The sequence below is a fragment of the Protopterus annectens genome, chromosome 9.part0, assembly GCF_019279795.1.
Source record: "Protopterus annectens isolate FY-2018-M chromosome 9.part0, PAN1.0, whole genome shotgun sequence".
Lineage (NCBI taxonomy): Eukaryota > Metazoa > Chordata > Ceratodontiformes > Protopteridae > Protopterus > Protopterus annectens.
The window spans coordinates 1,416,538,830-1,416,553,062 of NC_056743.1; the positions used below are offsets into that span (position 1 = coordinate 1,416,538,830).

Consider the following 14,233-nt stretch of genomic DNA (forward strand, 5'->3'; position numbering starts at 1 on the left):
GGACACATGCAATATTCTTGTTTTTGACACCTGACCAGCAGGAGAAGATGGGATGGGCTACTTGCAACTGAAAAAACTGCTGTGTACTACTTTACATTATTCAGTGACTGAAGATTCTTAGGCATTGTTGTACTGTAACCTCTTTGATACAGACTGTAAATTAGAATTTCATATTATTTGTCACTGCAACCATGTGTGCAGACTTTATTTTCTGTTAATTCCATTTGTAAGGTTGGTGTCCTCCCCTTTTAGAACTGTCTAGACAGTGTTGAGGTGAAGGCACTATTCCCTTATTACAAAGACTGTATCAGAAAAAACAGTTTGCAGGTAAAGATGCTTTGGATGTATACATAATGAAACATGAATGTTTTGTTAGTCAGACTTTTTCCTTTCTCAAAAGAATTTAGGTGAGTGGTGGGTATTGTCACCCTAAAGGTATGCTAGATTGTGGGCAGTATAGACTGCATATTTTTCACATGGTTAAAGTTCTTCCATCCATTGCTGTTGGGTTGCTTCTGACTCCTATATTGACCCCATGAATAGCTGCCTCCATTCACAGAGTTTACTAGACAAGAAGGATAGAAGTAGGTTGTCAGGCCTTTCTTCCATGTCTGTCTGCCTTGCGTGACTCTCTCTCTCACACTCACACACACACACACACACACACACACACACACACACACACACACACACACACACACACACTTGTGAGCAATTTAGAGGTGCCACTTGGCCTACTGAATGTCTTTGAGATGTGGGAGGACATTGTAATACCTAAAGAAAACCCATGCAAACAAAAGAAGGGCATGTAAACTATGCACAGGAGGCACCCCAGCTAAGAATCAAACTGGAGACACTTTTGCCAAGTGGTGCTAGTGCTGCTTACCATACCACTGTGTTGCCCATTGATAAAATATTGTTGTTTTTAACTAGCAAAACTTTCCAGTAACTTATTCTAATGTGCCCTTCTGCAAATACCCCAGCACATTCCTGAACTCAGGTTGTTTCTGTGGAGAAGAAAAGAGCTGCTAAAAATAAGAATTTTTGTCTTGAGCAAATATTTGGTGAATTTTTCTCTACCTGTCTCTTTTTTTTTTTTTTTTAAATCTTTTATTTATCTTAGTTGGGAGTTTATTTCATCTGTTGTTCACTTAAACTTTGTTCAGTAATTTGCTGTGGTGGTGTTTTTAAACTCTGTTTCCATTCTGATTTTTAGGGTTCTGGCTTGTCTGGACTGTTATTGTCATGCTTAGCTGCTGCTGTGCATATCGGCATCGACAGGTAAAAAAGAGGTTACAACAGGAGCAAAGACAGAGAGAGATCAGCTTGATGGCATGCCAGGGAGCTGCTAACACATTTGCTCCACCTTCTCCTCTTCCTCCTCCTCCTCTTGACGCCAGTAAGTTCTTTTAATTTTAATTCACGATATTTACTACAAAGGTCTTATTTGTCGGGAGAAGGAGAGAAACAAAAGAAACTTTAATAATCGTGAAGCTCTAGGATTGTGAAATGCCTTTGCAAGGTAAGTTTACTAGCTACAAGAACATGGTTTCAGGGATGACCTGACAGCTAGATTTCTGTAGTATACAGGGAGGTAGTAAGCTTTAGATAATGAAGATTTAGTTCATTTGTAACTCTTTGCATTCCTTGGTGCGTTTGTCAGGTGACGCACACCTGCTACTGGTTTATTAACAACAGATGATTTGTGGTTTACATACACCTTAACAGGGTTGGGTACTTCTGTTGTGCTTTTAAAGCATAAAAAAACTTCATTTGTTGAGTCTTTACCTGTGATAGATATGTGACAAAATAGCATGGAGACAGTGTCTTGTTCAAAGACCTCAAGAAACTAACATCCTTGTTTTTGGAAATGAATAAAAATATTTACAAAAAAAAAAAGAAACTAACATCAGTACACTAGAAATGTTTGTCCCAAAAGCAGAGTAATTATTTTTTGCAGGGGCAGACCTCTTGGGGCTTTTTCACACAACACCCCCTTACTTTCTAACTCCATGGACTCATATATCGGAGGTGAAGTTTCAGATACCACAGTAATGAAAAGCTGTTTCCACACCCTTTATTCACCATTTCTCTGCTGTCAAACTGCATCTATATTTCCGAAAGTGCATATTTGAATTAAACTTCATAATGCCCCATACTGAGTCTGTCATTATCCATATCAGATGACCATCACATGACCTGTGCCAAGAGTCTCAAAACAGCTGCACTACATGACCCGCAATTAAAAAAAATGATAGTGGACTTTATTGTTTCTGATCTGATATTAATGATCTCGAAAGCATTACATCTGTATAACTGATGTGTTCCAACTGGTACTTCGAAGTCCTTCTTGAAGGAGATCATCCCAGTAGCAGGTCTTGTTACTGTTCCTTGTGTTGTTCATTAATACAAGTCTTCTCATGCTTGGCACAGATTTATTTGTTGGTTGACAAAAAGTAAAGAATTTCCCCTTTATTTTGTCACATGGCTTCTGCATTCTTAAGCTTACCATGGAACTTTTTTTACACTTTGGAATATATTTGTTAACGTGGTTGTGGCCTTTTTATGTGGAGTTGTTGGCAGAAGCTATCTGAAAAGTGAAAGTAATAGATAATAAGAGCACTTATGGTTAAAATAAGACTTCCCATTTAAAGACACAAGATTATCAGTTTAGATGCATAAAATAGAACTTCCACTGTGTAGCAGGTTACTTAGAGAATACATAGTGAAACCTGGCTAAGGTACTAAGAGATCTTGGCTAGTAACAGTTAACATGAGAGAGGGAGAAAGAGAGAAAGTCCCCTCTTAAAATATAGTGCAGGAGTAAAGAAATAGTGAGCAATTTGTACTTGAACTATATATGTATTTGTCTTATGATGCACTTTGTATTGTTTTGCAAGGATACATTATGTTTCATTGAGATGCAGTAAACAGGGTTGTGTTTCCAGCAAGATTTGTGGATAGCAACCAGCAAATCTAGCAGTTCCCCATACTCTCCATACAGAGGACATCGACCCCTGTTGCCCCTTACTTAGGGGACAACTAAAGCAAGAATCTGATAAAGTATGTATTGTTTGTTAACCCCAAATTTTATTTGCCCAGACGTTTTCCTTTTCCTGCTATGAATTATTTTGCTATCAGAATATTAATCCATGTAGTACCTGTTCTAGTTGTATCAGTGGTAGTAGACTGAAACTTGCTGCTTAACTTGTTTTAATAGGGTCGTAGGGGCAGCACAGTGGTGTAGCAGCCAGCATTGTTGCCTCACAGCAAGAGGTTCTCTGATTTGATTCTTGGTTGTGGTGCCTTCTGTGCGGAGTCTGCATATCCTCCCTGCATTCGCATGGGTTTCCTCTGGGAGCTCTGGTTTCCTCCTACATTCCAAAGACATGCATCTGGAGTATTTTTTCCTGGGCCTCCACTGAAAATGGGATCTGTTCTAGTCGGGCTTTCCCGGTGAACAAATGTTAAATAAAATAAAAGATTTTGTTAGTGGTGCTTTGTGAAGCATCAGTAGAACTGTATAATATGTGGGGTACTCTCTCTTACAGTTGTCAAAACAGAGTAGTGAAGAAGCCTAAGGCAAGAGTAATTTTCATACTTCAAGATCTTTATTTCAGCTGCATGTGCCCCACTATTCATGCATCCCTCTTAAGGGTAACCCGTCTTCTTAAATGTTACTTGACATCTCTCATTTTATGCAGAATAACTCCAAGTTATACGCACTTATAAGTAAACTGATGTAGCTTACTTTATATACACTGTAAAAAAAAAAAAAAAAAAGAAATTTTACTGTAACATTACATGTTGATGTGGTTTAATTACAAGTAATGCAGTTGTATTTGGTAAATCTTAACATACAATTTGAATGTTGTTGTCTCCTTTTACATCATAAATGGTCTTTAAATTTTATGCAGGTAAAATGCGCACTTCATACGTCTCTGGTTTTCTTATTGGTTGTCCAACTGTAAAGACTGGCACATATTATTTCACAGATGTCTTTACTAGTGAATCTATGCTCTTTGCAGCTTCATCTGGTATCAGAACTGTCTATAGTCTTTGCATGATTCTCCATGCTTCTGACTGTCCATTCTTGCCCAATTCCAAAAAGTTTTTGTAGTTGTAATGTCATTGGCAGTATCTGGACTCCCCATGCTTTAAGGGGAGATGGTTCAGCTGTTTGACCCATGCGAATGCAGGGAGGACACAGATGCAGTCTTGCACAGGTGCTTTTGATTCATTCCATGTGTCTTTAAATTAGTTCCTTACATATTGTAAGGCATTCGTTCTGATGCATTTGCATATGGAACAGTTTTTAACTGACCTTCATGCATATTTCACAGTACATCTTTGTTCTATTTCTTTTCTTTAAACTTGACAAATATTTTGATGCAGCGGCTAGCATTGCCACCTCACAGCAAGAGGCTCTCCAGTTCAATTCTTGGCTGGGGTGCCTTCTGTGTGGAGTCTACATGTTCTCCCTGTGGTCACGTGGGTTTCCTCCAGGTGCTCCGGTTTCCTCCCACATCCCAAAGACATGTAGTAGGTGGATTGGACACTCTAAATTGGTCCTTGGTGTGAATGTGTGTGCCTTCTGTGGAAGGTTGGGTGACGGGCTGGCAACTCAACACCATAAAAACTCCTCTGCCATTCATGAGCGGACAGATGATCCGCTGTGACGACCCCTAACCGGGAAAAGCCAAACGAAGAAGAAGAATATTACTTTTGCTTATAGGTTCATAGGCAAGTACTAGGCTAGCTGCTGTTGCAGACCATTTTAAGCCTAGCCAATTTCTTTTTCTTTTGTACTCAAAATAACCTATCCCATTTGGTTATAGATTGGCCTTTACCCATCCCATGGGCAATCATTTTATATTATCCCCGATGAGAATAACTCATTATTTTGATTCCTTTTCTGAAACTGTGTTGTGCTATGTTGATTTTTTTTTGGTACTAGTAGTAAAGTAGCTCTGAAATATTTATTGCTCAGTCTAGAGCCCATTAATAATTGTGCTGGTGGACATATTCCTTGTAATAACACATTTCTCTTCTTTTCCCTAAGATACATATATAGCAATCTCCCATTTTGCCACTGATTACATTTTATCACTTTGGCACTAATTACATTTTATCACAGTTTGAATCATCTCTTCTACATGATCAGGGGTTTGTAGAGGAATTGTACTAATTTTAGAGTTCTTATGTATTTTCTACCTAAACTGTTTTTGGTTTTAGTTCTTATGTATTTTTCATATATTAGAAACTCATGTTTGATGAAACAGAGGACCCACTGTACATGCTTTTCCATGTCATCAGAATATTCTTTTCAGAACATTAATAGTACTTTTGGTCATATTTATCAGTTTCACTACTTCTGATATTTTGAAATAATTTACAAAACTCAGGCAGTGGTCGTCTATAGAGTGAAACAAATTAGTTTTTGACTTTTTCTTTGACATTTCTAGTTTTAGTAGGATGACATTTCTTCCTTAGGATTCTCATTGGAGTATAAATTGAGACTTCTCAATGTAGTGCAGTCTTCTCTGACATTCTTTGCCAGTATAATGTATCACACTGTCTTTCCTTGTACTTACAGTACCCAAATGTGATTCATTTATTTTCTCCATCATTGATAAATCTTTGTATCCAACTAATAAAACAGTACACTGCTAATAACTGGTTTAACCATCCTGTTGTAATGTCTTCCTCTCTTCAAGTAATTTCATTTTTTTTCTGTTCTTCCCTGTATACCTCTTAAGATCTTTCACTTTCTTTTGTGACATGGGCTACTGTTGAATAGTTCAAAATCCTATAAAATCTTCACTTAACAGATCTTCCTCCTGTTCTGTTGTGTAAGCACAGGATAGCTTGTCTGCAGTGTGTATCGGCTTTCCTGAGTTGTACTGGAATGTTAAATCCTAATTCTACAAATTCAGTAACATTCTTTGCAATTCACTTGCAAAAGATTATGGCCAGTGTCAACCAACACTGGTTTGCTATATATGTACACATGAAATTTCTCTCATTCATATACAGTAGTTATCATTTCTTTCACTGACGGAGCATATCTAGTCTTTTCATCTGTAAGTACTGTGGATTCATATATTTTTGGGTTGTTAGTTTTTATCCATACTGCTCCAAAACTATATTGATTAGCATCTACTTGCAACATAAATGACATAGAATAAATAGAAGAGAGAGCTTGTGCTTCAGTCACAACATTCTTTAATGTCTCTAAGCTGTTGTCCTGTTAGAAGTGAAAGTTCTCATTCTGTGTCATGCTCTAGAGTCTCTGTTAAAAATGTAGTGATGTCTGACATGTTTGGTAAGAACTTGACTAAATAGTAGACCATTTGTAAAGTTTATTTATCTTTTGGTTTCTGCATATACAGTATGTTTGTCTCTTACCTTTTTAGATCTTGCTTCAAGCATTCTGTCTGTAAATAATGGCTCATACTTCTCCCTTCAGTTTCAGATTGTAATGCCCCAGTCTTTCTAGCAGTTTGTGGAACCTGAAGTCATGTTCCTGTTTTGTATCTTCCCATGTCAGCAGATCATCAGTAGTATTCACTGTGTTATTCAAGCCATCTATAGTCTGTTATTGCTCTTTGAAATACTAATGGCACAGATAAAATACCAAAGGGTAACCATTCAAAACGTGCATTTTTCCCAGTGCTGTATTGAAATTACACATTATCAAGATTACCACAATTTCTGACTTTTTTGAACATTTTATTCAGGTCAGAAGAGTCTGTACAGTTTGAGCTTGTTCTTTTTCATCTGTGTAAAACAGTTGCATGTCCTATGTCCCTTGGAGTTATTGGCACTAGCTTCTAGTGATATAGGTTACTGGTAATGCATTTACCAATATTTAAACATTGTAACCTGTTGAACAGATATGCATAATTTTGTAAAATGTCATCACTTGAATCATGTTCCTTAATTTTTTTTTATTAAATATGCTTTGCTTCCTCCTTAAATTGCATTTTTAACTTTCATTGCCTAGCATTTGTAAGAACTTTGTAGAAATATTATGAAGAAATAGTTTTATGACCATTCATTTTGCCATCATAACAGTTCATATTGCCATTTTCATGAATGTGTAAATATATCTGTCCCTATATAATGTGAATTAATTACATATGATCCAGTATATTTGGTTGACACAGGTTTCATGTCAAAGTACACACAGATACTGCATTGCAACTTTGTCGTATAAATATGGATTCGAATAAAATCTTATGATGTAATGTGGTCGTATCTCGCCTACATTCATTACTGACGGGCTCGGCTCCGACTCGGCCGCTATAACTAGCACGAAGTCTCTAATTGGCTGGGCTAAGCCTGTATCCCAGGATGCACCACGCCCAAACCCCCAGATCTCGTTTGCCGCTCGTTGAGTGAAGACGTGGTCTCGAGCTTGGCTGTGGCTAAATACTTTATTGAACTATTTACTTAGTTTTCTGTGGAATATTTTCCAACCAAAAGCTATTTTAATAGCTACGTTTTGTGTCTGGGTGTTTTTTGTGACCTTTGATAAATTGTAGTTGTGGTATACTTGTGTTTTGGCGGGCTAGGCCTGTTTAAGTTAGAGGGCCTTAGCCCTTGTCTGTGTGTCTCCTTGGTTTCCTTTAGGGGCGTTTGAGTTGAGAGTCCCTTCTCCTCCCTTCGTGTTGGTGTCGTTTTGTGTGGCTTTAAAAATGTCAGGCAAAGATCAGAAGGAACATAGGCCTTCTGGATTCAAAAAGTGCGCCAAATGTTCATATAAGATGTCTTTAACTGATGGCCATGCCATCTGTGTATACTGTTTGGGCGCTATACACTTGCAAGAGTCCTACAGTTTGTGTCATTCGTTTAGTACCAGGGTCTTGCAAGAGAGAAAAAATAAGTTGATTCTCAAGGGCCTGGTAAAACCTGCCTTTGAAGAAGCTTTGGCGTCTTCTCCCCGTAGCAGGAAATCTAAAACAAAAAAGAGATCTCCGGCTCCGTCCAGTCCGTCGGAGCCATCGAAGAAAAGATCGAAGACTGTTTCACCTTCCTCGGCTCCATTGGTCTCGGAGCCGTAGGAGATGCTGTCGGTACCGAAGACGGCTTCCTCGGTTCCACTGCCTTCGGAGCCGAAGGAGGTTTCTGTTGTGTTGGAGCTGACCTCGGCTCCAATTGTCTTGGAACCGATTCAGAGCCATTCTCCTAGCTTCACGTTGGATCCTTTAGAGAAGACTTCTTGACCCCTTCTGTGTCCTCCAAGTCCTCCAGGTTGTCTGATTCGGATTTGGATAGGGTGGTGCAGAGGCTCCTCCAGTCACCAGTGTTAACAAAATTATTCTCGGCTCCAGCCCAGTCTGCTCCGGAGCCTGTCCTTGTGTCGGTTCCGATAATTCCTCCTCCGACCACCTCTGTGTCGTTGGAGCCGGAGTGTTCTGAGTTGAGTGAGGTCCTTGGGTCGGCTCCGAAACTCCTTTGTGTTTTTCGGCTCCGACCTCGGCTCCAACCCTTTTGATCCTATCTGATGGTTTTGGCACTCAGGTTTCGTCGGTCGGACCCGAGGGGGATACATCGGGGCTCCAGACTTCGGCTCCGGGTCTCCCTCTTGGTCCTTCAGCCGGTTGAACCCCTGTTCCGATTGTGGCCTCGGAGATGGGTCGCTCCTCAGATTCAGGTGGACCCGCCTTCAAGGCCATGAGGAGCGCACTGGCCAGGTCTTCGGTGACATCACTCGAGTCAACTAGTCCTTTCCCGGACACTGCGACTAGAGCCTCTGATGCCCCCCTGTCTGCAGGAAGCGGAGCTCGAAGGCCTGAGGATACTCCCATGCGTGGTCTCCTGCTTTCTGAAGGCCCTTCAGAGTCCTTGCCTGAAGAGCCTCCCAGAAAGAAGCTGTGTAAGAGGAAGCACATAGACTCCCCAGACGAGTCTGTCACCTCAGACACCGACCACGATGATGCAGAGGGGTCCACAAAGTCGTCCTCCGACTATGTCTCATTCTCCGACATCCTGGAGATTTTGAGACGGAGAGGCGACTGGCCCTCCAAAACCCCCTCTGAGGAGGAGTCTATCTTCCTCAAGGCCTTCGGAGCCCAACTTTCTGCCTCCTGGGTGTCTCCGCCCTTCGATGAACTGTTGGACCTTATTTGTTGAAGGATGTGGGAACACCCTGACTCCGTGGAACCGGTTCCCAGCCGCCCCAACACGTTTTTGTGTGCGCCTCCTGGGAAAGAATTTTTGACGAAAGGAGATTCTGTAGATGCCATGGTGGTGGCGTCTGCCACTCAGCAAGAAGTTGCAGAGGCTTCTGCTTCCATTCATCCTCCTAACAAGGAGTCTAGAAGTATGGATTGCTATGGAAAGCGTACCCTGTCCTCAGCGACCTTTACTTTGCGGTCGCTGAATTGTCTGTGTCATTTTATGAGGCTCCAAAGACATCTCCTCAAGGAGTTGGGAGATACTCTGTCGGGTAATTTGCCTGAGGCGGTGAACCATACTGTCAACGCCCAGCTGTCTACCCTGTCTTCTCTTGTTAACTCGTTCATGAGGCTCATATCCTATGCAGCCGAGGGGGCGGGTAGGGCAGCTAGCTCAGGCGTAGCCCTCAGGAGGCAAGCCTGGATGCACCTGTGTCACTTCCCGGAGGCCTTCAAGTCTTCCTTCATGGACGCTCCCTTTTACAGGTCCTTCCTCTTTGGACCCAAAGTGAAAGACACTCTCACCAGATTTGAGCAAGAGGGTAAGACTTTGTCTGCCATTGGGGCCTGTTTTTCGCTTCCCTCTAGACCTTATCCCAAGGCGCAGAGGGGAGGAAAGATGTGGTTCAGGAAGTCTCAGAAGTCTTATCCTGACCATCATGGTGACCCCCCCTCCAGAGGCAGAGGAGGGGTAATTACTCTGGAAGACATCGCCCTAGGGGCGGGGGAGGCCCCCGCAACTCAGGAGACCGCGAGTCCTTTCGTGGTTCCTCCTACCAATGTCCCTGAGGGACTGCCCGACTGTGCTTCTCCGGAGCCAGTCAGGGGTCATTTCTCGAAGCATCTGCAAGCCTGGGAAAACATCACTCAGGATCGTTGGGTGCTTCGAAGTATTGCCGGAGGTTACACCATTCCCATTATCTCACCCCCTCCGCCACCCAAGAGAGCCCCAGACGTTCCACCCAATCAAAGGGACCAAGCAGCGTTAGAAGTCTCAAAGCTGCTGGAAAAAGGAGTCATCCAACCAGTCCCCTCAGACCAGATCGGATCAGGAACTTACTCAAGGTTATTTTTGGTGCCCAAAAGAACAGGGGACTTGAGGCCCATCCTGGATCTCAGCCGTTTAAACCGCTTCGTCAGGAAGTCCAAGTTCCGAATGGCCTCTCTTCAAACCATTTTTCCCTTGTTGGAAAAAGGAGTATGGATGTGCTCCATTGATCTCAAGGACGCCTATTATCACATCAAGATAAACAAGGCCTCCAGGAATCACTTACGCTTCCGGCTGGGAGCCAGTCATTTCCAATTTCGAGCCCTGCCCTTTGGTCTCACCACAGCCCCCAGGGTGTTTACCAAATGTCTGGCAGTGGTGACTGCTCACCTGAGACGTCTAGGATTCCAGGTGTTTCCTTACCTAGACGACTGGCTTCTCACCGCCCCCACCAGGCATCTACTTGTTCGAGCCACAGAGGCCACCATCAACTTGGGTCAACTCCTAGGGATTACTTTCAACTGGCAAAAATCTGTCTTGCTGCCATCAGTAAGTGTTGCATTTATCGGCGCAGAGCTAGATTCCGTAGAAATGAGGGCTTTCCTTCCTACAGAAAGAATAAAAGTGCTACAGGCTCAAGTTTTGGCCTTATTACCTCTGAAAAAGGTCCAAGCCAGACTAGTTCTTCAGTTACTAGGTTCCATAGCGGCCACCATCCTACTAGTACCTCTGGCCAGGCTACATATGCGGCCACTACAGTGGCTTCTTTCGGTCCAGTGGTCTTTTCAAGAGCTCCCTCTGTCTCATCCAATTCTTATAACAGAACAATGCCGACAGGATCTGCGTTGGTGGCTTCATTCACCCAATCTGAACAAAGGGAGATCCCTGAATCCTCCACCCCCTACTGCCACAGTGACCACGGATGCCTCCCAGACAGGGTGGGGGAGCATTATCTGGGCAGAATGGTCCAAGGCACGTGGCAGGAACACGAGGTACACTTGCATATAAATGTTCTGGAGATGAGAGCGGTGCTACTAGTGTTGCAAGCACTTCACAGTTCTCTTCCCAAGGGCACTATCTCAATTCTTTCCGACAACATGTCAGTCATGTGGTACCTGAACAAACAGGGGGGAACCAAGTCCTATCCCCTTTGCAGAGAGGCCATGAGATTGTGTTATTGGGCGGTGTCTTCCCAAATATTTCTAGTGGCAACACACATTCCGGGGAAGTCCATTGTGATAGCAGACAGGCTAAGCAGAGCTATTCTGATGCCTCACGAGTGGCCCCTGAACGATCGAGTTGCGGCTCAGATCTTCTCCAAGTGGGGTCTACCTTGCTGCGACCTATTTGCCAGTCCCCTCAATGCCAAGTGCAGCATTTTACTTCACTCTGATCCCCCTCAGGGGGAGTCACCCAGAGACTCTCTAGTCCACAATTGGCCCCCCAGTCTGCTCTATGCCTTCCCTCTGTTTCCTCTGCTGCCAAGAGTGATTCAGAAGGCAAGTACCTTGGGAAGCAAAATGATCTTGATCGCACCACACTGGCCCCATCAAGTTTGGTTCCCCTTTCTCCGGAGATATACTATGGACGATCCTTGGATTCTGGACCCAGTTCCAGACCTATTGACTCATCTGTCAGGGCAGTTCCACCCATCCCTGCGAACCCTCAAGCTCACTGCCTGGCTTCTCCACTTCCGTCCTTAGTCAGACAGCTTTCCTTTACACTGGAAGTGGTACATATCCTATCTTCTTCCCACAAGCCTTCCACTAAGAAGATATACTCCAGTAAATGGAAAAGATTTGCTATCTGGGCCCAGTCACGTAACCTAGATCCCTTCACAGCCCCTGTGACGGCAGTTTTAGAATTTTTGGCTACTCTTTTCAGACAAGGTTCCGCTGCCTCCACTATTAAGGTTCAGCTGGCGGCAATTTCTAATTTTCACGTTTCATGTGAGCCTTCCCTCATGGGCCATAAACTGTGTAAAGCATTCCTAAAAGGAGCCTGGTTACTTCGTCCCCCAGTTTCACAGCCAATTTTGACATGGGATTTAAACTTGGTGCTTAGAGCCATAACTTCTTCTCCCTTTGAGCCTGCAGCCACTTGTGAATTAAAATATGTGTCTTGGAAGACCGCCTTTCTGGTGGCCATTACTTCAGCCAGAAGGGTATCAGAGCTTCAAGCCCTTTCTGTTACACCTCCTTATTTGATTTTTCATAAGGATAGAATATCCTTGAGACTCAATCCTTCCTTTTTTCTTAAGGTTTCTTCTACCTTCTGTCTTCACCAATCCATTGAGTTACCGGTGTTTTTCCCACACTTTTCAAACAAGGCAGAATTCAAATTTCACCAATTGGATATACATAGACAACTGAGGTTTTATTTGCACAGGACAAAACAAGAGAGGAAATCAGATCAGTTGTGTGTGTCCTTTTCAGAGAACAGGATTGGTAGCCCTGTGACCAAAGGCACAATTGCAAGGTGGATTAAGGACTGTATCACTTTTATTTACACATCAGCAGGTAGAGATCTACCTTTCCCAGTTAAGGCACATTCTACCAGGGCTATGGCTACCTCATTGGATTTTCACGCTAGGCTCTCTTTGGATGAAATCTGTGCGGCAGCCACCTGGGCTTCCCCACACACCTTTATTTCTCATTATAAGCTGGACGTGGCTTCTAGAGGCCGGGCTTCCTTTGGTTCCACGGTGCTCAGGAGTGTTTTCCCATGAGCCTCCCAGGATATAGGTGCTAGGGACGCTGTCCTGTCAGTAATGAATGTAGGCGAGATAGGACCACATTACATCATTTAGTTATGTACTCACCATAACGATAGATGTATGTGGTCCATCTCGCCTACATTCTTATGTACCCACCCACCTTCCCCCTTCCTGGTGGACTTGGAGGAAATTTATATTCTTAGACCCTTCTGAGGATATTATTTTTTCTCTCTTCTTGCTGTGTGTTCCTGTGGGGTTATGTATGTGTAATGATTATATTGTGGCAAACAAGATCTGGGGGTTTGGGCGTGGTGCATCCTGGGATACAGGCTTAGCCCAGCCAATTAGAGACTTCGTGCTAGTTATAGCGGCCGAGTCGGAGCCCGTCAGTAATGAATGTAGGCGAGATGGACCACATACATCTGTCGTTATGGTGAGTACATAACTAATTGTTCTGTTCCAGTGAAAATTTTATTTAATACTTCTGACATTAATAATGAGCTTGTAAGACTGATTTCTTTCAGTTCTTTGCATTCAGGTACTGAAGTGTTTCTGCATTTCCATTCCCCTCAAATATTTCTTCTTTTCACATTATAATTGTGATATGCAATTTCTTTGAAACACTTTTTCTTACATACTTGTGTCAAGCGATCCTTGCCTCCACATAGCTTGCAAGTCTGATAAATACATTTGTGCTTGCAACTAGAAGAAGTGCACATGACTTTAATTTTAACTCTGACCTTTCTGCTTGGCAGCATATTGGGTGCCTCAGTACTTTCTTTGTTGGTGTTTTATTATCGTTTTTTGTTTCATTCTTACATTTTTGCAGCTAATTTTTAATGTTGCATACTTCCATTGTTTTCAATAAGTTGTTTTAACTCAGCTTTGTACAAGAAAAATAATTTATTCTTCACACACATCTGGTGCTCTAAATAAAGTTAGATTTGATGTTTCTCAACATTCTGCCCCTTACTTGGTTACTGTAATATTACAGATGATTCTTTGATTTAATGAATCATATAACTCACTAAATTCACAATGTTTTGCTTGGTTCATTAGTTTAGTCTTATTGAACCTGATTCCTTATAAAGTAAACATCTGGCAAATGTCCAATTTTTCTTTGACTCTGTCATCCCACATCATAAACCACCGGCTGCCACAGTCCGCTTTTTCCCATGGCTGTGTGTATAAGACTAGTCAGACTAATGGGTCTGTAGATGTTCTTCGTGTTTCACTGTTGCAGTCATCACATTTGGGTTATCCTGCCAGGGGTAGCCCTCAGTCAGCCCGAATACCAGAGGCTTAGTATTTCTGCGTCGGTTGCTGTCAGGTTGTCAGTGGTATAAA

At 42.5% G+C, this 14,233-nt stretch overlaps 1 protein-coding gene across 2 annotated transcripts in view; it reads left to right on the plus strand.

Moving 5' to 3' along the window:
- Positions 1–14,233, plus strand: part of LOC122812097 (WW domain-binding protein 1-like) — a 440,566-nt gene that overhangs the window by 199,569 nt on the left and 226,764 nt on the right. Inside the window, exons 3-4 of one of the 2 annotated variants that reach the window (XM_044084377.1) lie at positions 1,217–1,399; positions 6,470–6,701. In XM_044084377.1, coding sequence (XP_043940312.1) covers positions 1,217–1,399; positions 6,470–6,516 — 230 coding nt within the window. In that variant the 3' untranslated portion in view covers positions 6,517–6,701. Of the gene's footprint in view, positions 1–1,216; positions 1,400–6,469; positions 6,702–14,233 lie in introns of those variants that run through there. The other variant, XM_044084376.1, reaches the window with a different exon arrangement.